General features: G+C 36.6%; 1 protein-coding gene across 7 annotated transcripts in view; it reads left to right on the plus strand.

The window, feature by feature from the left end:
• The window catches only part of KCNC2 (potassium voltage-gated channel subfamily C member 2), a 212,839-nt gene that overhangs the window by 182,159 nt on the left and 3,789 nt on the right, over positions 1-26,891 (plus strand). For 5 of the 7 annotated variants that reach the window (XM_036301106.1, XM_036301108.1, XM_036301109.1 and 2 more), the window contains exons 3-4: positions 18,770-19,697; positions 22,108-22,272. In XM_036301106.1, coding sequence (XP_036156999.1) covers positions 18,770-19,697; positions 22,108-22,272 — 1,093 coding nt within the window. The remainder of the gene's footprint in view (positions 1-18,769; positions 19,698-22,107; positions 22,273-26,891) is intronic. The other 2 variants (XM_036301111.1, XM_036301112.1) reach the window with 1 other exon arrangement.

The raw sequence follows: 26,891 nt of genomic DNA on the forward strand, positions 1-26,891 counted from the left end.
ATCCAGTTTGTAGTTCACTTTGCTGTCATTCTTCCACCTCCTTGCCTAAATGAAACCTAAATTTTTCTGAGGTTGCTTTCAATTAGTGCTTCCTCCTTGTGCGATTCCCGGGAAAGAAGTACTTTTTCACTTTCTTCCTGTTGCCAAGTTCATACGACTGAAGCTTTCCTCGTTTGAAGTAAAGCTTGTAGCTGTGCTTTCTCCATTTAGGTCATTCCTTCTCATTAAAATTACCCACAAATTTTCTGAATCTCTTCCAATCTTTCTTGTTAACATCAGGCTTTTTCACCTAGACTTCTTTTAATGCTGTTCTCTCCACCAATGACCACACAAATTCACAATTCTTGAATTTACTCATTTGCTTAAACATTTTGTTCCACTTCACTACATGTCACAATGGTCATGGACTTAGTTTATGTAAATGCTCTGCACTCTGGGCAAAGAAAGGATGTGGTGGTTTTAAAATATATTTTTTTAATTCTTCATATTCTTTTCTTCAAGAGGTGGAATTTAATTTTTTGCTTTTGAATGTGAGCTGGACTTAGAGATGTGTTTCTAACAAACAGAATATGGAGAAAGTGATGATGTATAACATAACTTGCGAAGGCATCACATTTTCTTCCTGTGCTCTCTCTCTTTTGGATCCCTCACTCTGGGGGAGGCAGCTGATGTGTGATGTTGTGAAGACACTCAAGGAGCCCTTTAGAGAAGCCCCATAGTAATAAATGGAGATCTTCTCTCAATAGACAGTGAGGAATTGAGATCTCCTGCCAACCACCTTGGAAGCAGATCTCCTAGCCCCAGTTAAACCTTCAGATGACCACAACTTCTGACCAAAATCTTGACTGTAGCTCATGAGAGGCCCTAAGCCAGACCCACCCTGACTGATAGGAAATTGGGGTAATGAACATTTGTTGAAGTTGCCATTCTTTGGGGGAGATATTTATAAGCAATAGATAACTATAACAATGTCCAGAAGCACTAATTAGGAGACTATGGTAATTTCTCAAGGAAATGATTGCCACTTGGACTCCGAGGAGTTAGTGGATTAGGCAGTGAAGTGAGGAGAAAAAGGAAGGCACCAAGATGACCTCTCAGGTTTTTGTTGTTGTTGTTGTTTTGTCTTGTTCTGTTTTTCTTTTTATTATTGATTTCAGAGAGGAAGGGAAAGGGAGAGAGAGATAGAAACATCAATGATGAGAGAGAATCATTGATTGGCTGCCTCCTGCACACCTCACACTGGGGATCAAGCCCATAATGCAGGCATGTGCCCTTGACTGGAATTGAACCTGGGACCCTTCAGTCTGCAGGCCAATGCTCTATCCACTGAGCCAAACCATAGAGGGCGACCTCTCAGTTTTGACTTGAGTAACAGTGTTCTGTTTACTGTGGGAAAGAGAAGGAGGGGAAGAACAGATTTGAGAGGAAAGAAATAAAAAAAAAATGTGCTTAACTATTTGACATCATGCCCTCTGACAATGACAAGAAAGCAATTGAGCAAGAAAGCAGCCTAAAGCTCAGTGAGATCAGGGTTGGAGATACACATTTGAACCAAGCAAATGAATGCAGTTTTTAATAATTGGACCATACTACGGCACCTAAACACAGAAAGAGGTATGGAGCCCAATTGTAAGTTTCTCTCACATTTGGGAATCAGTTGGAGGAGAGTACCGAGCCAAGGAAACTGGAAGGTATTGTCCAGAGAAGTGGGAAGAAAATCAGAAGAATATAGTGTCCTGGAATTCATATAATGTCTCAAAGGGAAAGCACCTATAGCGTTTGCTGCCTTTGAGAGAGTGAACAAAAAATACCCATTGGAATTGGAAAGGGGCTTACAACTGATGACTCCATGAGAGCTAGCTATTCCCGTTGGAGAAATACGACTGGAAGGCAGACTGAGGTGGGCTGATGGCTGTCCTTTAAGCATATTGTCTCTTGTTGAATGAACTCTATTTTACCTTTATTTGAGGTATTTATTTATTTTGTTTTTTTCCAACTATAAGAGAACATTTATTTGGTAAATCAGAGAGGTAGAAACGGTAATCCCCTAGAAGAAATGGGCTTAGGAAACAAGTTATAGAGGTAAAGGAAGGGCCCTTGGAGCTTGGGAGTGAGGAAGGTCATGGTAATGGGCCTTGGGAGGGGAAGGGGAAGGGAAAGGCACCAGGGTGCCCCTGGAGGGAGAGTGTGCTGGGTCCTCCCTCCTAAAGGTTTAAGGGTGGAGAGTTCAGGGAGAATTCAGGGACAAATTCAATAGAATTTTCAGCAGCTTTCCAGTTGTGTCCTTTCAGGGTCCAGGTCTCCACTGATTGATTGGCCGCTGCCAGGGCAGGGGGTCATTATTCAATGCAGCTGGTCCTGAGGTCCGCTGCTGGTTTTGTTGCTCTTCTGGGCCTGGAGCTGAAACACAACTGAAGCCTAGATGTTATCTCTAGAGAGGAAAGGTCAGGGGGTTCATCATTCCCCCAAAATAGATGACTTGCTCCTTGTGCACAAGTGTTATAGTTTACCTTCGTTTCTCCATAACTCACTGCAGGGAGCCTTCAACTTAACAGTTGGGTAAGAAATATTTGTTGAATTACAGACTCTTGTACAACCTATAGAGATATTGCAGAAAAGAGTAAAACAAAACTTTAGGTTATTAAAAAAATCACATGAAGGACTATAACAATTTAAAAGGGACTTTTAGCTATGTGGGAAAAGGGTTCCCTCTAGTCTTTCAAGAGCTTACCCTGTCTAAAGGAATTTTCACATTCTCTTGTGTGTTTTTTGTTCGTTTGTTTTTAAAGAGGAAGGGAGAGGGAGAGAGAGATAGAAACACCAATGAAAGAAACATAGATGGGGGATCGAGCCAAAAACCTGGGCATATGCTTTGGCAGGGAATCGAAGGGGTGACGTCTTGGGTCCATGCTCAACCACCGAGCCACACCTCCGGCAGGATTTTCATTCTTAACATCAAAATCGACAAAGCATGTTGGATATGCAAAACTGTTAAATGACATTAGATAGCTGATTTGCCTAGTGTTCCTAAGATTTTCCTTTACTCAGACAAAACAAAACAAAAATGGCAAGCAGAACAAAATAAACCAAGGCTAGATAAAATTCTGGCTGTTGTCAAATAGTTAAAGTTTTAAGAAGTAATACGGTGGTAAATATAGAACATGAACACAACTTTAAAGGCCAGTTCAGTTATGGTTTCCCTTCGGCACATATTTTAAAAGAATCATTTTACCTTTAAGAATGTAACCATTTCAGTTGTGCGTGTCGTTTTAGAGAATGCTCTACTGACTGCATCTCTTTAGATTCTACATGTGGAAATGGGACACTTTAGGTTTCTTTCCAAGTCAGCACTGTGCAAGCTCAAGAGAATATTAAATGTAGTATTTTCTAGCTCTATTAAATATTCAGAAGCTTTTCTTCTATTGTCTCTATATCAAGGGCAAGTCCTGTAAACCTTGCCCTGATAGCTCTGAAATGAGCTAAATAAGCCATGAAAACAGCCATTTCTTTCTCTAGCTAGAAAATAGAGATTAAAAGAGAAGTATACAGAGGAGAAAGAACCCAGCCCATCCATGTCCATTCATGAAAGTTTCTGAGTTCTTTAGATACCTTACGCCCAAAATGTATAGTTAACTTTGTTCAAATAGTGAAAATACAATTACTTTTTAGCCTTAAACTCATTTGCTTAGTTATCTTTGCTTATTTAGAATCAGCATTTGGTTACGAAACCATTTATTTTATAAAGACCTTGAAAAGGTACTATGAATAAAGATCCATCAAACAAATCAGGAATAAAGCTTAGGAATTTCACTTTCCTGGCTTTATTGTTTTAGCACTATTGATGACCAAAATTTAGAGTGTGTTGTGTGTGTGTGTATGAGTGTGTGATTACATGCACATATGTGTATAAAACACTATTTATAATACTTATCTCCTAAATATTTGTGTTCAGTGGGGTTGAAGATTCTTGTAGGAGAAAAGGTAACTCAGAGAAGCAATATGTTACAAAAAAGAGAGAGTTTTGACCTTTGTTTCTGTGCCTCAGTTTGCTTCTCTGTAAAAAGGAACAATAGAATCTATTATGCAGTATATTTTCAGGATTAAATGAGATGAAAATTATTTTTTAGGACAGATGTGCTGACTGAATATTACCTATTAGTATTAGTAATGCTGTTATTTTTAGAAGAAGAAAACATACATATTATTTGCTAAGGTTGTGATCTTTTAAACGGCAAAGGCAGTATGGCATCTTAAAGCTATACTAGTTTTTCTATTATCACTTATCAATCCTGTAGAACTGTTACCAGTGGCATAGCACTGAATTTCTTACTTTCCTGATGCCTTTTAGCACAATGAATACACAGTTAGATTTTGGGGGTAGAATTAGTTACAAAATCAGATAGCTTTCTGGTTGATTACGGATAGAAATGTCTATTAGATAATTTTGATAATAGTATTCAGGAATATTTAGTATTATATTTCATTATTAAGTTCTTTACATTTTCAAAAATATGGTCCAGTGCTGTATTACCTTTTTATATATTCTAGAATTAGCTCATTTTGTTTATTCTTAGAGAAGAGCCAGAAAAATGTTTAAATTTGTAATGATCTCTATGGGCAAAATGGATTCAAACCCTTGTGAATGAGTAATTGTGTGTGTGTGTGTGTGTGTGTGTGTGTGTGTGTGTGTGTTTACTTGCCACTCATACTTCTCAATACCCATTTGCTTGTTAATCCTGAAATCTGGATTCTCTTCCTTTTTCTTTTTAATTAAAACTGTTCACCAAGAGAAACTAATGATGGCCTGATGATCTCATCCAATAGGCCTTTCTCTATTTTTATCTTCTTTGAACTCTGCAGAAATTGACATTATGGTAACCCCTCCTCATCGAAGCATTCTCTTTTCATCTCTGGCATTGCCCTGCTCCTGTCACTCAGGCTGACAGTCTGTTTCCTTATTAGTCTTACATTATAGTTTTATTACTGTAAGTAAAAGTTTACAGTTTTATTCCTATGCTGTTGTCTTCTTAATATTCCACCTGGGGGAAGTATGGGTGTAAATAAATGAACCAAATGGAATTAAGCCTTATGTTTGGTATGTCCATAGTCTTTGCTATTACTTCTTTTCAATATTTACTAAGCACTAACTCAGACCCCTTGACATAAAATACAAATAAAAATTCCTGCTAGCAAAAGCTTGTATTCTATCAAAGGATCAGAAAATAAAATGTTATAGAAATGAGGTAAGTGCTGCAGTAGAGATATGAATAGATAACTATAAGAAAGTGCTTGAATTTGCCTCAGATTCCAGGTGTTTTTTTCCAAAGACCAATTTTTTTCTGAGCTGAGTCTTCAATACTAAGTAGTTCTTTGCCAGCCGTACAAAGGAAAGAGGTAGATTTGAGAGAACTTCATGTACAGAGGCCTGAGGTTGGAGCACCTGCATATCATAGAGGATAGTAATATTCACAATAGAAAGGTATGGAAGGTCCACAGAAAGAAATTTCTCCAATAACATATTAAGAACAATGTGTGTTACCCTGTAATTGGGAGCCATTAAACTATTTTAAGCAGATGAATGGCATAATCACATTTGCTCCCTCCAAGGGGTGCTTATTCCTAGTACTCCCGGAAAAGCTAATTAAAGGCAAATTAAAAGCTAAGCTACTGGCACTGGGAGTGGAGAGATGAGAGAAAAATACTAGAGATATTTCAAGTCTGAGAATCTGCAGGATTCAGTGATTCAACAGTCAGAGGTGTTGGGGAAGAAAAACGGGCCTAAGTACTAAGTAGGTTAATTGGTAAATAATGGTTCAAAATAACAGAGGTATATAATGGAATTGGAAGATCAGATTTGTTTGAAGTTCTTTTGAAACCATAAAAAATAAAATGTATAATAGTCACTGTGACGGTTAATTTTGTGTGTCAACTTGACTACTAAACTAAGGAATGCCCAGGTAGCTGAGAATACATTATTTCTAGGTGACTGTGAGGATGTTTCTAGAGGCGATTAACATTTGAGTGTGAGAAAACACGTGTTTCAAGAAAAATAATTTTTAAAAAATCTCTAAAAGGAAAAAAATAAAGTGAGAAAGGGGCATCGTATTATCTTTTTGTAAATCTCATGTCTGACTTGATAGGAGACGGCTGGGTTCTCTATCTACGTGAGCATTCACTCTGTCGTGATATCACAGGTCATGCAGCCTCCAGAAAACTCCCCTGTAAACTAGTGAGACAATGAGAGTAAAGAGACCAAAAAAAAAAAAATAGTATTATTACAAAACTAATTTTGATCTTATGGATCCCTAGAAAGGTCTCAGCTTCACTAGAAATCCCCAGACCACACTTGGATAGCTGTTGATACAGTTAAATTGCTAAGGCAAGCAACGGTAATGTTGACTTTTACTGGATTTCCAATTACATAGCCAATCAATCCCCTCCAGATTTTAAAAATGGCTTTTCTACTCCTTGTAACAAAATTACAAGTTACACAGGAACTTCTGTTTTATGGAATATAGAAAATTTGCCTCTGCCCTCTGGGAAGAATTTGCAACTATTTGCAAGAGTGCCCAAGACCTTCAGGCCCAGGAGGAACCCCTGAACGTTAGTGTTCCGAGTCCACATAGGAGCGCCGGCTGAGGTAGACTAGACTGGACTGGGGGTTCCTGACCTAGGCTGTGTAGTCAGGCAAAGCAAATATCCACTAAACAAAATGAACTTGAGGAAGAAGGAGTACTAAAGTTCTAACTTTAATACTTAAATATGTGTGGGGGAAGGACCAGATCCTTTGGAGCCGTGGTTGGGAAGACTGAGTATTTGACTATGTAGGCATAATGGAATGTTTTTAAAAAGGATTACTGAGCAAGTGTACTGTATGCATAGGAAAAAGAGGAAAACAATATTTGAGACTGAAGTTTGGGACATCCTTTGGTGTTCCTGAACCAGCAAAAGTAGTACTGCAGGTGTCAATGTAAGAAATGTCTAAACCAGTAGAGAATTTGTATCAGTTTATTTGAATTTCATTTGCCTGACTACACTGCTGGAAACAAAAATCTCAAAGGATTGCAATTTTGCTCCAGAGAATGGCAGTTTTCATCTTATTTTATAATCAGAATCAAAGGAGATGTAAGGTGAGGAGTGAGGTTATATGAGATCAATTTGTGGTAGATTAGGGAGGCAGGAGAAAGCAAAGCGGGGAAATCTCTGGGACTGGAGAAAGAATAAAACAGAGAGACACATGCTTCTTTTACATTGGTGGGTGCAGGATAGTTAATTAATTTTCAGCACATAGGGATAACAATGAGGGGTTCTGTGGTCTCCTGCTTTGCTCGGAGGTTGTACCCTGAGGGTTCCAGAAAAAAAAAAAGCGTTTACTATGACACTCCAAGGGTGTGTTATCTTACAAACAAAAAGACAGTAGACAGGCAATCTTAAAGACTGACCTTTGTCAAGGAAGCTACTGGCTTAGGAGGTGACTACCCACCATGACTCACGCTTAGTTAGGAACTTTTATGTTCAGATCATCCTTTGTGGTTACTTTTGGTCTCTGAGTTTGTAAGGTCACCATGCAGGGCTCCCCTGAGCTTGTCAGGATTTTTATGTGGCCCCTTTCTCATCCACACAGGTAGACACTGCGTAGGGTATGTTATAACCACAGTGCCATCATGTTGAAAGAAACATATCGAAATCAGTGAATCTCCGGTAGATGTTTGTGAGCTAGCCACTTTCCTTCACCTTCAACTTTATCATTCCATCACTGTCCCTCCACTTTCAACTAAATAAGACCAGATTCATGCCTAATTCCTTTTGGAAAGTGATCGTTAGCCTCATGAAAGATATATGGGGACTTGTAGATAGGTAGATAGGCTAAAAAATGTGGCCCTCTAAGTAATCCTAGTTCATGGTGGTATAGGTCATATCATTCAAAGACAAACTGAACCATTAAAAAAATACATTTAAAATATGTTTAAAATGAATTAATATGTTAAAGATAGGCACTTTTGGGGGAAGTTTTCAATAATGAAAATTTAAGAATTATAATTCATGTTTATATTGTGAATTAATTATTTCTAATCTGTTATTGTTTTTATGACTGAGAAATGTGAAATTTAGCTGATGAAGCAATTATAAAAACATTATTTTTATGAAATATATTAATTATGCACACACTTTAAATTTTATTGCAAGACTCAGAAAAGCAAAATGATACTGCATATTCATAATTGGTGACTTTTCATTCATGTTACCTAACTTTGAACACCGTAATTCACTGAAATAATATTAATAGGTGTATAGGCCCCCTTTCCTGTATCCCAGAAAATTACAGTTGTGTGTGAGTAAATAGGCCTTGACTGTAAACAATCAAAATTTCAGTGAATTCAGTCTGTGGCCTAGGAAAAAAATAGTAAAGGAATGGTGTGTATTGGACAAGGCTACCAAAAAACATACATGGAAGTATTTATCAGAGGCCACATCAATCTCAGAGGCCAAAAGTACTATTTGAGTATGTTTTCTTGATTTGAAGAATCTAAGTCTTATATTTTAATATCTATTTTTATACCTATATATAATTTATACATATATATCCATCCATACACTGAACATATTTTATATGCAGGTGTAGACATAAAACATAGAATGTGTCATAAACGCCCGTGTGATTATACAGGTTCCTGAAACTTCATCTTCTTCATCTTCACTGACTTCTGAATGTAGTACCATGAATGTGTGTAGTGTTCCATTGAAGGAATCTCAGCCTTCCTACATTTAAATAATACCTCAAATGCAGCAGTGTTTGGGGAACTCCTTAAAAATGGTAAAACTTGGATAAAGCAAAATTCACTTACCAGCCTAAGAAGAGTCTGAAGTAATTTTCAACTCTGCATGGAACCAGCAGACATGGGCACTAGTTGTCCCCATTTGGCTGGCCCTTGAGGACAGACTAAGTAATGAAAATCTTTTTCTCTCTCCAGAGACCACAGTTCTGTGGACAACAGCACACTTGTTAATTATGGCAAAGCTAGGGTATGGGACTTGAACACATACATAATGAAGAGCATCTGCCAAATTTAAGAGGCTGCAGAAAAGAAGAAAAATGGCAAGCTGCCAGTGTGTCATTTCCACAGACTAGTAAAAGCAATTTAATGGTCACTAGGAATAAAGGTCCAGATCCAGGCTTAATACTCTCTGGGTGATTGTTTTCTTTGAAATTTAAAAAAAATAAACATATAATATATGATTACAGTTTTTGTAAAAAAATTAAACTTTTATAGAATCAGAATTGCCCATTAATAAGACACTTACCCAATGCCACTCTCGCACCCAGACATTACCAGTGCTAAGGACGTAGTGTTTCTGCTTATTTACATGCATTAGTTATATATAAAGAAATGGGATTAGACTGCAAATGTTGTGCCACAGTCTTTTTTTGTTTATTTGTTTGTTTAATGTTTCATTGGAGATTATATCTTATCAGTGTGTATTGAGCAATGTCATTCTTTGTAATGCTGGATTATGAACCTACCTCCAATTCACGGACACTTACATTTTGTTTTGTACAGAGAATACTTCAGTGAATGTTCTTCTGAGTATATCCTTGAACTTTTATATAAATATTAGAGGCCCGGTGCATGAAAGTTGTGCATGGGAGGGGGGGTCCCCTCAGCCCAGCCTGCACCCTCTCCTATCTGGGACCCCTTGGGGGATGTCTGACTGCCGGTTTAGGCCTGATGCCAGGGATCAAGACTAAACTGGCAGTCGGATATCCCTCTCACAATCTGGGACCACTGCCTCCTAACTGCTCACCTGTCTGCCTGCATGATTGTCCCTAATGGCCTCTGCCTGCCGGCCTGATCACCCATAACTGCCCCCCTGCCGGCCTGGTTGCCCCTCACTGCCTCCCTCTGCTGGCCTGGTTGCCCCTTACTGCCCCCCCTGCTGGCCTGGTCACCCCATGCAGCCTGCTGTTCAGTCATTGCATAAGGGTGTCCCAACCAATTTGCATATTACCCTTTTATTAGTATAGATTTTACCAGAGTAAATTTTTCAAAGTGGAAATTTTGGTTCAGGAAGCCCTATGAGCTCAGATACTTCAATACTTGAAGTCCCTGCTCTTTTCATGTCTTCATTTCATTATTTAAGAGAGAAGAACAGAATAGGCAAAATAGGAATGAACCATTCCCATTTGGAAAACATATAATGTCCTTGGAATACAAACTAAAAATAGGTATACTTAATGTGGAATTTTAAAAATTGAAATTCCTTAGCCTATATTTAAAGTAACTTGTTTTAAAAATCTCCAAATATTAAATGCTCTTACTGATTTTCACTTAAAAAATAGAGTTGAGGTTATTTTTTCCCCCAAATTTGTTATTTTTGCCTTCAAGGTTTGCAAAATATGTCGAGATTTCTAATTGTGAATTAAAAATATAAAATGACCTTTAAAGGACAGATTCTGTTTGAGGGACAAATGAATTTTTATATACCAAATAAACATATTTTAAAAATGTGTTCCTTTACTAATTTCACAAGAACTGAGTACCTACTTCTTGCATTTGGTCAGACCTTGTCCTTTGCTCTGGGGATAGATATTTCAGTTCCTTTCTTTGAACAACTTGTGGATGTGTGGAATCAGTAACAAAAGTGTGTGAAAATTGCTACAATAGCAGTGATCTTGGGCTCAGAGAGCGCAGAGAAGGGTCACTTAATTGGTCTGGTCTTCCTTTCATGCTGAAAGTTCTGGCATTTTCAAATTAATTATCAGGTCCAGTTATATTTAATACTAACAGGAAAGAGAAAATGATGAAACATAAAAATATACCCACTTCTCCCATCCTGCTTTCTCTCAGCCTATTATACATCCTAAAGATCTACTTGAATGTTTGCTTTGAGGTAGATTGACATAACACCTTCTAGGTAGAACTTGGACTCAGGACTTCCTCTTAATGGTTGCTAATTGGACAAAGGGTATTGGGCACTCTGTGTATCTAAGGGTATCGGACACTCGGCTTATAGAGGAAACGGCTACTCAGTGGACCCACAAGCCAGCACGTTAGCAGGACCTTTCTATTTGAAGATGCCTGGAATGATATCTCAGTTCTGTGAATTCAGTCCACATGACGTACCTTGTTTGGAAAGCTTTCTAAATTGTGATTATTTAACATGCCCCATTTTGTTTTCATTTAACACCTGTGGAAATTGGTGTTCTTATCACAGGGGAAAAGAAAGAAAGCTGACAATGTGATTTTATTTTCCAACTCCCTGATAAGACACAAGCTCCATTATTACAGGGGTGGGAAACATCCGGCCCTTGGGTAATATAAGGCCATGAACTCACTTGGTCTGGCCCTGCCATGTCATTAGGGATAAGCTAATTAAATGTTTGAGCAAATATAGAAGGTTAATTTTTAAGTTGGTAATTTTGTATGGCCCACAAATGATGTTATAAATCTCCAAAGGACCGTTGGCAGAAAAAAGGTTCCCATCCCCCATGAATGGAAGCTACTAGTGGCAACATTTGGATTAATAAGCTGGTTAAATTTGCTTCTGCTATAAATTTGGCATTTTTGCTTCGATAATTATACTTTCTTGTTTCAATGCGTGATTTCTTTTTTTTACATCATTCTTACTTCCAGTAGAATGTGTTCTACTTTATTATTCTGTTCATTTATTCATTCTTTCTTTAATTCTCCCATCCTCCTCTTCATCCAGCCAGCCATACTAAATATGTACTTCCAACTGAACCAGGAGCAAGAGTTACAAAAATGAACATGACATCATTCTAGTTTTTAAGACTTCCCAGCTCACTGGAGGAAAAGACAAATAAATAAAACCTATTTTTTCCATTACCTTTCTTTTTAATTTTTGTCTTCATAGTATTTAATCTAACCTCATATTTTTCCATTTCAGTTCAACTCAGTGAGTCAGAAACAAAAGAATACATTTTTCACATCCAAGGCTCTATGAATTAAGTTCAGATAAAGTGCACAAAGTCCTTGCTGATGCAATCAAGTGTTGCCTCTGGGTAATTCCAGGTTTTCAAGGTTTCTGGGGTCACCCTTTCATTTGACAATCAAAATAAGTTCCTAATAAACTGAGCTCCACTCTTCCTTTCATGGAAAACTCTGTCTCTCCCCCTTATCTCCAAGGTCTTCCATGCAGGCTACATTTCTCCTGATTGCCTTTCACTCTTATTTGTTGCCATCCTATGTTTTTGAACCACATTGTGTATCTTACCTGCCATGGATGACTGCTCTCCTCTATCTGTCCTCCCAGGCTCAGTACCTTCATTATTCAAAGCACTGTCACACCCAGTTGGTGTCTACAACCTCCTTTTGCTGAAGGCATAAAAGAAAACCATCTTGAAATGTAATATTCTCATTATTACCCCAATGTTCTGTAGCTGTACATGAGGAGGAATTTCTCCCTTGCTGGCACTCATACCGGTATTACGGGCCTGTACTCTTTTCCTATTAGAAACCTTTCCAATTTTTTTCTTTTCTTCAGAATTCAACACTTTTCAAACTTCTACACCTCGAACCAACTTCCAATATCCTACCATGTTATTATCAGGCACACTCAGGTTCTCGTTTCAGTGTTCTCATTCCAGTGGTCGGCAAACTCATTAGTCAACAGAGCCAAATATCAACAGTACAATGATTGAAATTTCTTTTGAGAGCCAAATTTTTTAAACTTAAACTATATAGGTAGGTACATTGTTATTAACTTAATTAGGGTACTCCTAAAGCTTAGGAAGAGCCACACTCAAGGGGCCAAAGAGCCGCATGTGTCTCGCGAGCCGCAGTTTGCCGACCACTGTTACCTAGTGACCTTAAGTCTTTACACACACACACACACACACACACACACACACACACACAGCAGCTAACTAATGTCTAGCTGGGCTTTTTTTAAAAGCAAAATAATCACCTACTGCACCTACCTTTGAGATGAATATTATCTCCCAGATGCCAAAGTTTGTTTTCTTTTTTATACTACTTTTACTTTCCTATTATAATATTGTCACACTCCAGCAGATTTACAAAGTATGTAAAGCTAGATATACTGAGCTATAAAAATTACAAAGAAGAATGATATAAATACAAAATATTATGTTGTACTCTAAATAATACAAATAAAAATATTGATAAATGCAAGTGCCAAATGACTTATAAAAACAGACAGACAATTTTTGGATTCCAAAGTTTTGTGTCTTAGAATTGTATCTATATAGAGGCTGTTCAGTTGCTTTGTTTGCTCACAGGTATTTGTGTGAAAGCCTTAATGATGTCACAACATACACACAAAAGCACAAACATCCCATTATGTAAGAGGTAGTAAATGATGATTACTAAGGTTCTCTTAAAATTTTACAAATGCTTATAATTTTTTAAAAACTGATCCAGTCCATTTAATAATGACTTATCATCCCTGTGTTATCAGTCTGTTGCAAACAGACAAACAAAAACACTGCAAGTATGGTCTTCAATCTTTAGTATGCGTAGCAGTCAACTTAGAAGCTAGTTAAATGCAGATTTCTCCCCACAAGTCTGACATCTGATACGGAGGTAAGAAGTTTGCTGTATATATACTCCCCAAGTATATTTTAATGAGTGTGATCTTTAGGCCACACTCCTTTTGTAGGAATATGGATGGTCAATTTAAATGATTTCCAAGCACAAGATGATTCATGCTACTTATTCTAACCACCAAGCGTGGTATATTAAGAGCTGTTGACCTTTGCTGGCCAACATAATAGTTTGTTTAATAAACATAGGCATCAAGTTCTAGTAGTTCTTATAGAGTTAATTATTATATTTTGAATGCATACTCAAGTATGTATAATAATGATTTCTAATATTTTCATAGTGCTTTAAATTTAAAAAAAACCACATAATATATGTCTTTCTTTCTTTCTTTTTAATTTATTTATTTTCTAAAATTTTCATATGTCTCCCTTTTCCCTGATTGACCTGCCCCCCTCCCAGCCATTCCCACCCCGGCCAAGCCCCCACTTCCCCAGTGTCTGTGTCCATTGGTTATGCTAATATGCAAGTCCTTTGGTTGCTCTCTAACCGCCCTCCCCACCACCACCACCACTTGTCTCTGGATCTATCCTTGTTCATCAAATTATGTTGATCATTATATCCCACATATGAGTGAGATCATTTGATATTTATCTTTCTCTGACTGGCTTATTTCGCTTAGCATAATGATATCCATCCATGCTGTTGTAAATGGTAAAAGTTCCTTCTTTTTTTAGTGGCATAATATTCCATTGTGTAGATGTACCACTGTTTTTTAATCCACTCATCTGCTGATGGGCACTTAGGCTGTTTCCAAATCTTAACTATGGTAAATTGTGTTATGAACAATTTACCTTTCTGATTGGTGTTTCTGGTTTCTTGGGATATAGTCCTAGAAGTTGGATTATTGGGTCAAATGGGAGTTCCATTTTTAACCTTTTGAGGAAACTCCATACTGTCTTCCACAGTGGCTGCACCAGTCTGCATTCCCACCGGCAGTGCACGAGTGTTCCCTTTTCTCCGCATCCTCACCAGCACTTGTCATTTGTTGTTTTTTTTATGATAGCCATTCTGACAGGTGTGAAATGGTATCTCATTGTTATTTTGATTTGCATATCTTGGATGATTAGTGACTTTGAGCATGATTTCATATGTCTCTCAGCCTTCTGTATGTCCTCTTTCAAAAAGTGTCTATTTAGGTCCTTTGCCCATTTTTTGATTGTATTGTTGATCTTCCTTTTAAGTTGTATGTATAATATATGCCTTTTATTTTCATTTCATCCTAAACAATGGGGCTGGTAACAATAATTTAAGACAAGTGAATTCTGTAAGTTTCCCAGTAGGTCAGCAAGTCGAATGGAACACTACCTGCAGTCAGATTATTCTAAAGTCATCTTGCAACCTCATTTTAAAATCAAGATAATAGTTTTGGTTGACTTGAAACTCTTCAGAAAAAGAAGTTACTCTTTAAAAAGTCAGGGTTTCTGTGCTAGGTTGGGACTTATTCACCATGATTTTTGCAAGAGGCAGATTTGGAAAACTTGCTATTCCTGTGATGTTATAGTCAAAGCATCACTTGAGAAAGTGAAATGGAAAAAATCCAGACTATTTTTGTTAAAACTTCCTACTGTGTGATATATGTCTCCCTTTACATCACATTAACCTCCATTCATTTGTCAAATTTCAAACTATTGATATTTTCATGGTTTCTATAATCTCTCAGCCTAAATAAAGTCCCCTTTGATACATATTTGTGTTTATTACATTTATTACAATTGCAATTATATCATTTTATGGTTCATTATTTAATTCTGTATCTCTAGTAGATTGTGATTTACTTAATGACAGGGGTTAACTTTTTTAACTACTGTTAAATTAATACCCTAGCCCTATAGCCTGGTACAGAGAGGCATCTAATACAAACTTGTTGCATGAATGAATGAAGAGTAGAAAATGTCTGATTGGAAAAGTCCCAGTTGTTTTATATTGACAAACATCAAAGCAGACTAGTAAACTGTCTTTGTTGTATGGAAGGTGGGCTGGTGAGCTTGGACTGATTGTGAAACAACAATGTTGGGAAGTCCCACTAATTCAATTATGAATATAGGTGCAAAGGGTTTGAGATTACAAAGTTAGCTGGAAAAATGCTGATTGAGGAACACTAAAAGCATAAAATAAAATTGCAGTCTACTTTAACTGCCTTATATTCTCTTACTGCCTCATAGATAGAACGGGTGCACTAAAACTTCTAACACAGCCTGAAAAGCTTGAGACTAGGTGGGAATGGTGGAGAATGTGGGGGAGTGATTGGAGGGAGGTCAGTATGTAAACACCTTAGTATGGTTCTGATGCCAAAAGATTTTACGGGGTGTCAGAAAAAATATGACCATCAAATCTATAGATAATATTTTAATTTAAGAAATAAGGTATGAACCACAGGTAATTGATTCTTCCCCACAAGATGTTAACTTCTAAAGAATCTAGAGGGTCTTAGTGATACTGTTTTAAGAAGTATTTGAATAACAAAAGAACTGTATGTGTACAGAGAGAAATATGGGTGAAAAAAAACCCAAGCTGATATCTCACAATATGTCTGGAAAGACAAGTCAAATTATAGTGTCAAAACCAAAGAGAACCCTTACAGGTGGCTTCCATACACTAAAAGGTTGCAGGTTTGATTCCTGATCAGGACACATACCTAGGTTGCTTTTGATGATCCCCAGTCTGGGCACGAATGGGAGGCAACTGATCAATGCTTCTCGCTCACAGTGATGTTTCTCTCTCTTTCTCTTTCTCCTTTTCTCTCTCTCTCAAATTAATAAACATATCCTCCAGTGTGGAAAACAGCAACAAAGGAAGTTGGAAGATATACATGGGAAAATAAGTCACATCCATGAAAAGGACATGCCTTATAATACTGTATGATGCTGTCCTAGCTGGCCCACTGCAAAGAGAGAGTTCCATAATCTGGGTGTTTCTTTAGGGCAGATAGTAAAGGTCCTGAGATTTTTTTTTTGTATTCTTTTTTATATCTCTTACATATTTGGTGAGATTTGTATCTCTCACATTGAACCTCAAGAGGTTAAAAAAAAAAGGAATTGATTTCAATCTCTTCTGGAAACTTAAATCTCAATTGCATAATTGAGGAATAGGTATTAGGGAGCAACTTTGAGTTTTGGAATACTCTTTTATTTTCAAACTAGAGGCCCAGTGCACGAAATTCATGCATGGGTAGGGTTTCTAGGCCTGGCTGGTGATCAGGGCCAATTGGGACCTTCCCGCTGCTGGCCAGGGCCTCCCTTCCCTGGCTGCTGGCTGCTGGCTGCTGGCTGGGGCCTTCCTTCATTCCACGCTGCCCCCTGGTGATCAGCGCATGTCATAGCAAGCAGTCGAACTCCCGGTCTCCCGGTCGAACTCCCTAGGGGACACTTTGCATATTAGCCTTTTATATATATAGATAAGGACCTCTCTCCATTTGACTGATCACCACTTGCTCCTGAATAATTTTTAGGTTTAGACATTCAAGGAACCTTGGTGCTCACTGGGTATGCTAAATCAGAGAGCACTAGGAATCTGCCAGTTACTTTGAAAGCCTCTGGTACTGACTGCAATGGTGCCATTCACTCAAACAACTGTGTTTCAACTTTTGTAGATCTTTAACAGTAAGAAGTATGTGATCCCAAGATAAATATTTTAACATACAGTGGGGCCTTGACTTACGAGTTTAATTCGTTCCATGATGGAGCTCGTAACTCAAATTACTCGTATGTCAAATAAAAAAGTGAACGAGTGAGACACGTGATGATAGGCTGATGTTGTGGTGTTCATTGTGACGTTCGCTGCACCAACTAGCGGTGGGGTATCTGAAGCTGGCTCGTAACCCGAATTTTAGCTCGCAACTCAAAGCAAAAAATTGGCAGAGACAGCTCATATCTTGAAAAACTCGTTAGTCGGGACATGCCCCACTGTATTTGTATTCTACAGTTGAGGGTTTTGTAGTTAATGGAACAGAATCTTTGGTGAAATGTGCCAGGATAGTGTCTCAAGTCTATCACTTTGTATCTTATGACTTTGGAAAGTAACTTAAACTCTGTGGCTAATATTCCAGAACTGTAAAATGCAGTAGGAAATAGTGTTATTATAAGTATTGATATAAGTTAATTAAGTAAATTGTTTTTAACAGTGTTTGGTACTGGTAAGGACTATATAAGTGAGAACTTTTATGATGATTCTGTATTAGTAGCTGTGTGTATTCATATATTATTGGCTTAAGAAATGAAATAGTTGAATTAAAAAAAAAACACTTGCAACTTTATAACATGATATTTAAACATTTGCAGTTCTTTTTGAGGAGAGGAAGAAAATTTTCTTTTTAATTTTTTCCTTAACTCTGTTTCTCTTTCTTCAGTCTTGTTGCCTATTTTCTTCCATAGATTTGCTCTTTGGATAAGTCTCCACCTTGAATTAATATCATTTAAATAATAACATAACTCAAATATTTTTTTCACATTCATACTTCGTGATAATGGGAACATTTTATCTACAGGTAGAAACCTGCAGTTAAATATGAGTGGCTTCCAAGTTTCCATCAGTGTGGACTGCACCTCATAGTATGATGTAAGAACTTGATCTAATACATGAAGATTACTAGGATCATAAACAATACCTGGAGCCATTGTCTACTTTTATTATTATTTTTCATTCTGTTGCCCTTCAACATCCTTTGGAAGTGCTTGTTATGCTCTTGTTACAGGTATAAAAAACAGTCAAGAATTTGTTTTGCAACATCAATCAAAAGTTTTTACCTATATCAGCTGATAACAGAACTTGAAACACAATCCAGGTGCAACTCTAATTAATGTTACCGGTACATCTCATCTTTCCTTGGAGCAACATCCCAAGTGAAATCTTCAAAAAATGCTTTCAATGTTTTTCCTCTAGAGCAGTGGCTCTCAACCTTCCGAATGCCCGACCCTTTAATACAGTTACTCATGTTGTGGTGACCCCCAAATTCATTGTTATAAATTGAACATAATTAAAGAATAGTGATTAATCACAAAACAATATGTAATTATATATGTGTTTTCCGATGGTCTTAGGCGACCCCTGTGAAAGGGTCGTTCGACCTCCAAAGGGGTCGCGACCCACAGGTTGAGAACCGCTATTCTAGAGGGATTGATGCTCTTAAATCTGGGTCAAAGTATATTATGGTTTCGATCACTCTCTCCTTTTTCCCCCCCCTACAGTTTATTGCTTTTGCTTCTTTATTCTTCATCCTGGTTTCAATCACTACCTTTTGCCTGGAGACTCATGAAGCTTTCAATATTGTGAAAAACAAGACGGAACCAGTCATCAATGGCACAAGTGTTGTTCTACAGTATGAAATCGAAACGGATCCTGCCTTGACCTACGTAGAAGGCGTGTGTGTGGTGTGGTTTACTTTTGAATTTTTAGTCCGTATTGTTTTTTCCCCCAATAAACTTGAATTCATCAAAAATCTCTTGAATATCATTGACTTTGTGGCCATCCTACCCTTCTACTTGGAAGTGGGACTCAGTGGGCTCTCATCCAAAGCTGCTAAGGATGTACTTGGCTTCCTCAGGGTGGTAAGATTTGTGAGGATCCTGAGAATCTTCAAGCTCACCCGCCATTTTGTAGGTCTGAGGGTGCTTGGACATACTCTTCGAGCTAGTACTAATGAATTTTTGTTGCTGATAATCTTCTTGGCTCTGGGAGTTTTGATATTTGCTACTATGATCTACTATGCCGAAAGAGTAGGCGCTCAACCTAATGACCCTTCAGCTAGTGAGCACACGCAGTTCAAAAACATCCCTATTGGGTTCTGGTGGGCTGTGGTGACCATGACTACATTGGGCTATGGGGATATGTACCCCCAAACTTGGTCAGGGATGCTGGTAGGAGCCCTGTGTGCTCTGGCTGGAGTGCTGACAATAGCCATGCCGGTACCTGTCATTGTCAACAACTTTGGGATGTACTACTCCTTGGCAATGGCGAAGCAGAAACTTCCACGGAAAAGAAAGAAGCACATCCCTCCTGCCCCTCAGGCAAGCTCACCTACTTTTTGCAAGACCGAATTAAATATGGCCTGCAACAGCACACAGGGTGACACCTGTCTGAGCAAAGACAATCGACTTCTGGAACATAATAGATCAGGTAAGGCATAATTTTAAATGCATGCCATTGCATACTTTATAGACCAGTATTATCCAATAGGTAGAAGGCAATCATTCTCATTTTCTGCAAATGTTCATGAGTTTTCAGTTCTACCCCTTCACAAAACATGTGTTTGTGTCAGGCTTATAGATAGCTAGATTGTACCTTCCTAAATAAATTCCAAGTAGAAGTCTGCATAGCTGGTCTATAGAGTTTTCCTGCCCTTTGCTGATGGTGCCAATATTTTCTTTTGCCTGTTTGTTGCTCTTGTGCCAATGTTTTTGTTTCCCTGCACGATGTGATGATATGATATTGGCCATTTTCCATCGTTCATCCTCAAAATGTTGATCTCCATCTCACTTGGCTTGGTGTGTTTGTCTCAGCTTTATCTCTGCCACATGGGGCCATGCATCTCAACCTAATTCACAAGAAGCAGTTACTTAAGAGGAATGGATGTTTACATTTCAAAGGCCTAAACATCAAAGAGGTGATATGGAAGGTAGCCCTTTGGATAACGCAGGTCTTCCCTAATAATATTCTGGAGAATTGATTAAATTTTTATTATTACTAAATTAGGTAGGGTATTCAATGTAATCCCATTGGATTGAGCAAGGTGTTATATAATCAATTTATCATTATTCTGGGGATAGATGATGTGCTTTGGCTCATCAATGGCAACATTGAATTTCTCTGTGGATTTCCATTTTTATCCACAGAGACCATCTTCGGCAAGCATATAGAAGTAAACAAAATTTTCAAGGGCATTTAGAGACATTGATCTCATTCCATTATGTTCAAAACTATTTTGTTACTTCAAACTAGAGAATCTCGTCACAATGCATTAGGTTCTCTTCCTTACCACAATTGAATATTGGATGATTTACTGCCTGACATTAGCTGAATCCCTACTCCTCTCCATTGCCGTAGATAATCCAGAGAAGACTGATAAGAATGACTGTCAGTTGACATTCAGTTTGCTAAAGTGGTCATCAGTAGTATCATCTTTAGTCTATGTCTGGTACAGATAAAATATTTTGTAGACTAAACAACTTAATTACCTATGATGAAGATTAAAAAATATATATGCATTCACTATAAGTTGTTTATATATAATCTTTTTGGTGTATAAAAATTATTTATGATAATCCCATGTGAGTAATTTTGCATATTTAGAAATACCAGCAATTAAACAAAGCAAGCAAACAAATAAACAAAAATGCCAGGTGACATTTTCATAGGTTTCCTTCTTAGCTTCTAGACCAGCTGTGGGCAAACTACAGCCTGCGGGCCGGATGCGGCCCGTTTGAAATGAATAAAACTAAAAAAAAAAAAAAGACCGTACCCTTTTATGTAATGATGTTTACTTTGAATTTATATTAGTTCACACAAACACTCCATCCATGCTTTTGTTCCGGCCCTCCGGCCCAGTTTAAGAACCCATTGTGGCCCTCGAGTCAAAAAGTTTGCCCACCCCTGTTCTACATGTTTTTTATGGAGTAAATAGGGGGAAAATGTGGTTGGAGCTGAACTGCTTTTTAAATATTTTATTCTCAGTCCTCCTGTTTATTTAGGAAATTGTTCTGTAAATTCTGTCAATATATACCTGAAAACTGCTAGGCCAAGAATGTCTTTACGAAAGGTAGAGTTTAGTTAGTGTTGCTGGCCTCCTCATACTGTTCTCATTGTACCTGCATCTTATGAAGGACATGGATAAAGAGGACACACCCTCAGCCTAGCCCTAGGGTAAACATTGTAATAAGAGGCTGGTATCCAGGCTGATAGATTGTGGCCAGCTTTGGCAAATATACAGAAGTAAGAAAATTTTTCAAGGGCATTTGGAGAAGTTTATCTCATTCCATTATGCTCAAAACTATTTTATCACTTCAAACTAGAGAATTTGGTCATAAGTTTGTCAGCTTTGGAATTATTTTTGTTAAGATTTGGGGAAAAGATTACTTTCAGAAAATAATAAAAGTGTGTGTCTTAAAGAGCTGCAAAAGCCATATATTTACTTAGGAGTTTTTCCTTAATAGGCTCCACTTAAAAAAAGATTCTGTTCACAGTAACTAGATAGCATGTCAAAAATTACAAGATATTAATTTGTGTGCTACTTCACCATTAGACTCATTTTGAATTCATCTTAGTTTTGTGAAAGTAAATTTCTTCTTAGATAGAATCCAAAGTGGAATTAAAACTTCCCCAAGAACATTTATCTTTCTTTCAACACATTTCCATTTTGCTCCATGTAAATTTTTGTGGTGAGTGATGACAATCTTTTTCTTACCATGATGTGATTATTGTTTTGTATATCGAGCAACTGTACTATGGACATTCGGTGTAAACTCTCTGTACTGTCTGTCTCATTTCCTCATCTATCACTGTCTGTCAATGGGCATGGTGCTGTGACCAGTGCTATCAGGTGATGACAGTTCGGGACGTGACTCGCCATTATCACCCCCCGAAAGGCTTCCTATCAGACGCTCTAGTACCAGAGACAAAAACAGAAGAGGGGAAACGTGTTTCCTACTGACGACAGGGGATTACACGTGCACTTCTGATGGAGGGATCAGGAAAGGTAGGCGAGCATTTAATCAGATCCTCACAGGTGACTTAGAAATTAAGCGCTGCAAAATATCCAGAGTGCTGAGAAATTCCCTTCCATCATTTTCCAGGAAAAACTACACATAGTGGTCTTTCTCATTCCTCATCACACCTTTTCTCATTACAAACATTTAAAAATATTCATCATAGCAATCTACGTGGTTGTCATTTCTGAAAGGAATTTCTCTTTCCTCCCTCCCTCCCTCCCTCCTTTCCTCCCTCCCTCCCTCCTTTCCTTCCTTCCTTCCTTCCTTCCTTCCTTCCTTCCTTCCTTCCTTCCTTCCTTTCTTTCTTCTTTCTTTTTCTTCACTTCTTTTTTCTTTTTTGGTTTTCCATGTGTCTATGGGAAGAACTGTAATAGAATATTTAAAAACTAAGACACTCATCTTAGTATTTTAATATGTCTTATCAAGTATTTTTAAAGTTCTTTTTTTCTACAACTAATAAAACTCACTAATTGGCACTACGCATATATATGATAAGTAATTTATAATTATAAAATAATAATAAGCTTTTTCTCAAGGAAAAGCATTAAACATACTCTAGTTAAGTCTTTTATCCAATTTTTGGACGTTTTTTTTTGCTGTGATTTAGCTCAGTGAAAGAAGATTGGAAAGGTGAGAGATCCTTGACCCTACAGAACTTGAAAGGCCCAATCACTTGAAAGGCTACTTATATACTTGTAACATATGGTTACATAATTTCTCTTTAGGGCAATAGTAATAATTTTAAATTTATTACTAATTTTCAATCCACACTGAAAGTGCCTGGCACATAGAAGATATATTGAATGGATAAATTTTGTTGGGAAGGCATCTTGATTAAGGAATATAACAGAATACTGAGACTTCACTCCATCACGTGGTTCCGTTTTCCAAGATTGGGCCACTTTGGCCACTTCCTAGGTGCTGGTTTTTGTTTTTGTTTTGAGCAAACTTTACAGAAAAAAAGGACAACTGAGCCCTAGCCGGTTTGGCTCAGTGGATCGAGTGTCAGCCTGCGGACCAAAAGGTCCCTGGTTCAATTTCAAGGGCACTTACCTTAGTTGCAGGCTCCTCCCCAGCCATGCAGGAGGCAACCAATAGATGTGTTTCTTTCACATCGATGTTTCTTTCTGTCTTTCTCTCTCTCTTCCACTCTTTCTAAAAGATCAATGGAAAAATATCCTCAGTGAGGATTAACAACAAAGAAAGGACAACTGAGCCTTTTTTCTCTTCCTTAAGAAATAATTTTGTGACACAACCCACTCTTGACAAAGTGATGGTATGTTCTTTATTGCCTCCTCCTTTGGTGGTTCAAGTTGCCTTATTACCATGATTATTTTCTGTTTATTGACAGAATGGAGAAAGAACTATAGTAATTTATTATGCAGTGGACTGAATTTAAATAAAATCCACTCCAAAACTTTCATATTCATGCAAATGAATTTAAAAAAATATTGTGCTCTTTGCTATTCATTGCAGTTTCTCCCTATTGAATATGTTACCATTTTAGGTCTCATATATTTATTTTGTGATGCCCTGTCTCTTTGAAATACCTCATTATCCATGTTGTACTTCTCTTTCATTTCTTCTGAACACTTTACATTGTCCTGTCTCCATGCTTTTGAGTTTCAGAAGACAAAGCGTTCTTCTTTTGTCTCTTCAGTAGGCAATATTTTAAATCTTTCTTCATTTCAATTATTTCCTTTCTCTGCATCTATTCCTTTCACCAAAATGTATTTCAGTTATCTGAATATGTTTCATCATTTGCTATTTCACCTGTAAATATTATGTTAGAACAATCTTAAAATATTTTATAAAGGTAGTTAATAATTCTTCAGCAAAATATATGTACATACATTAAATAACCATTATAATAATATTTAACTAAAGATATCTTATGTAGAACATAATATTGTAAGTACATTACATATCTTAATTCACTACAGATGTATATATGTGTATTTATTTATATGTAAGTATTTATATGTAATATGTGGTTAAATTTACATACATTTTTGAGCATATTCTATAATGTATCACATGCTGTGTTTATACTAAGATCACATGTTTAAGAACTTAGAAGTTTTTTCTTCATGTTAGACAATATTTTGAATTTTAAACTGCCAAAGATCACATATGAAAAAAAACTTTGCAAATTATAAAACACTATGTAAATATAAATTTTTCTTTTAAAACGTTAAGTTTCATGAGCAAAGCAATTAATAAGATATTTAGTTTATATGGAAAAGTTATACATACAATCTTATTTCGCAAATATAAATTTTCTATCAGTGAAAACACTTTTGTAAATTCATCTATGAGCTTTTTATTATCTGTCATTTCTTACCATAGTCACCTTTCTTTTTTCATTCTTGGTTAATTCTTTTGCAGCTTTGTGTTTTTCACCTAGGTCTGGTAACATTTCTGGCTAACTTCATTTAATATTCTCTTGGTGTGTTATCTTGTCATGTCTAGCAGGAATTCATTCCTTTCTTCTGTTTCCTTTTATGTAAATTATAGATTTACTTTTAGTAGGTTATAGGTTAATCCTCTTAATCACACTCAGACATTTATTTCCTATATTATACCTTTGTTTAAACCTTTTAAGTTGGTCTCTCTACTGAGATGATTTTAGAGTTCTGAAAATTCTCCCCTATATAGACGGAAAAAATATTGGATTCCCATTGAATTCTTTTTCTGTGGACAAATATAAATATAGTTGGGCATATATTAAGAAAACTTACGGATTCCCTAAAAGAGTAAACTCCCAGTACTTAGAAACTATGATTTTTTTAATGCAGTAATTTTTAGAAAATCACATTACAAAAACAAAGACATACCCATTGATAGAAAATGCATAGAGAGGTTCAGTATTGCCCCAAATAAATGCCTGATCTTAAGAACTATATAAAATGAACATAATGGAAAAAAATGAACGTAATGTATTTAGATGTTAGTTCAAATTAACATCCCATTCAATAAAAGTTTGATTGAGAAAAATTTTATATCAAATTTTCTAATCAGAAATTAACCTGCAGAATAAAGAAAAGCACACTTATATTAATAACTTATCATTTTACTAATGAAATAGTTGCTACTAAATTAGAAGGGAAGCCTTTTAAAATGAACTTTGAAATTATAGTTACTAAAAATAAAAGAATTTATAAGCAAAATAGATAATAGTTATGTTAAAACTATAATTCAGAAAAATAATTAAACATTTAGAATGGCAGCCAAGATTTATATATAACTACCGTGATTAATATAAAAGTGTCAAACAGATTTTTACATTTTGGAGGTCCTGTAGGGAGTGTGGAGATTTGGGGGATAAGATATAAATTTTTATATGGATGATTTATAAGTATTAACCCCTTTAGTTCATGCATATTTACAAGTTTGTTTTTAATCAAACCCAGTCAGTGTTTATGGTGAAGTTTACATTTTCAGGTGACACAGTCAATTGGGAAAAATTATTCTTTCTGCAATTTCCAAAGTTATATATTCAATCATTTTACCAAAGAGCAATAATTACTAGCCCTCCAGGCACATGAGGGTCCCAATGTAAGGATAAATTACCTGGAATTCTTTTTTAATTATTTAAGACACCTTCCCATTAACTATTCTATCATTCACCAGAGTTTTATAGCTCCCATGTTTCATAGTCCAGAATATTAACAAAATATATTGGCACATAATTCTCTCATTAGCAGAAATTATTTCCTGGAGAACTTTACCATGGTTAATGGATGGCAAACATTTCCATCTACAAAATATCAAAGAAGACATCTAGTCTGCTGAAAAGGGATTCCTCTCCAGTCCAGCTGTTACCCTGCAGCAGAGCTGATATTGCACTTGCAAATAAAATAATCACTAAATCAGTCATCTCTCTTCCAGTGAAAGGCAGAGAGAGAGAGCAGTGGCTTCCTCCCCAGAAGTTCCATGAAAGTATAGAATTAAAGAAAGAAGTAGCTGAAAGGAACATAAAGAAACACAACAGATCCACTTTCTCTCTATAGAGTCGTCACACACATCCATCTAATCCGGGCCCAAGGAGTGAACCCTAAGTCTAACGGAGACAAATAAGTTCATTGGAATCATATATATATATAATCATAATATATATATTATATATTCAGCTTTGGAAATTTTATTTTCCTGTTATACAACACTTTTTCAATGGAGCTGTCAGAATATTTCTTTTATAAGATGTATAATATGACTACAGACAATAGTTTTCCTGCTTTTAAGATAGTTCAGTTCTAACTTTACACTTGGTACAACTTACCTTATTTAACTACTTCTAATCTTTTCTAATAAACAGCACTACAATATTTAAATTCTTCCAAAGGTGAATTGATAGGTGTGTTTTTTTTCTAAATTATATTTTATTTTATTTTGTTTATTTATTTATTTATTTATTTATTTATTTATTTATTTATTTATTTTGATGGAGTGCTTCTTGAGTAGCTAAAGTGAACTACTGGGCTGAAGCTTGTGAGAAGGACCTTTTATTCTATAATTCCTGAAGTATTGTGAACAAAAAGTCAAAATGCAAAATAATATAAAAAAAGGTTAATTGAATTCAAATGATTCTCAAGTCCTGGCGGGG

The sequence above is a fragment of the Myotis myotis genome, unplaced genomic scaffold (assembly GCF_014108235.1).
Source record: "Myotis myotis isolate mMyoMyo1 unplaced genomic scaffold, mMyoMyo1.p scaffold_m19_p_3, whole genome shotgun sequence".
Classification (NCBI taxonomy): Eukaryota; Metazoa; Chordata; class Mammalia; order Chiroptera; family Vespertilionidae; genus Myotis; species Myotis myotis.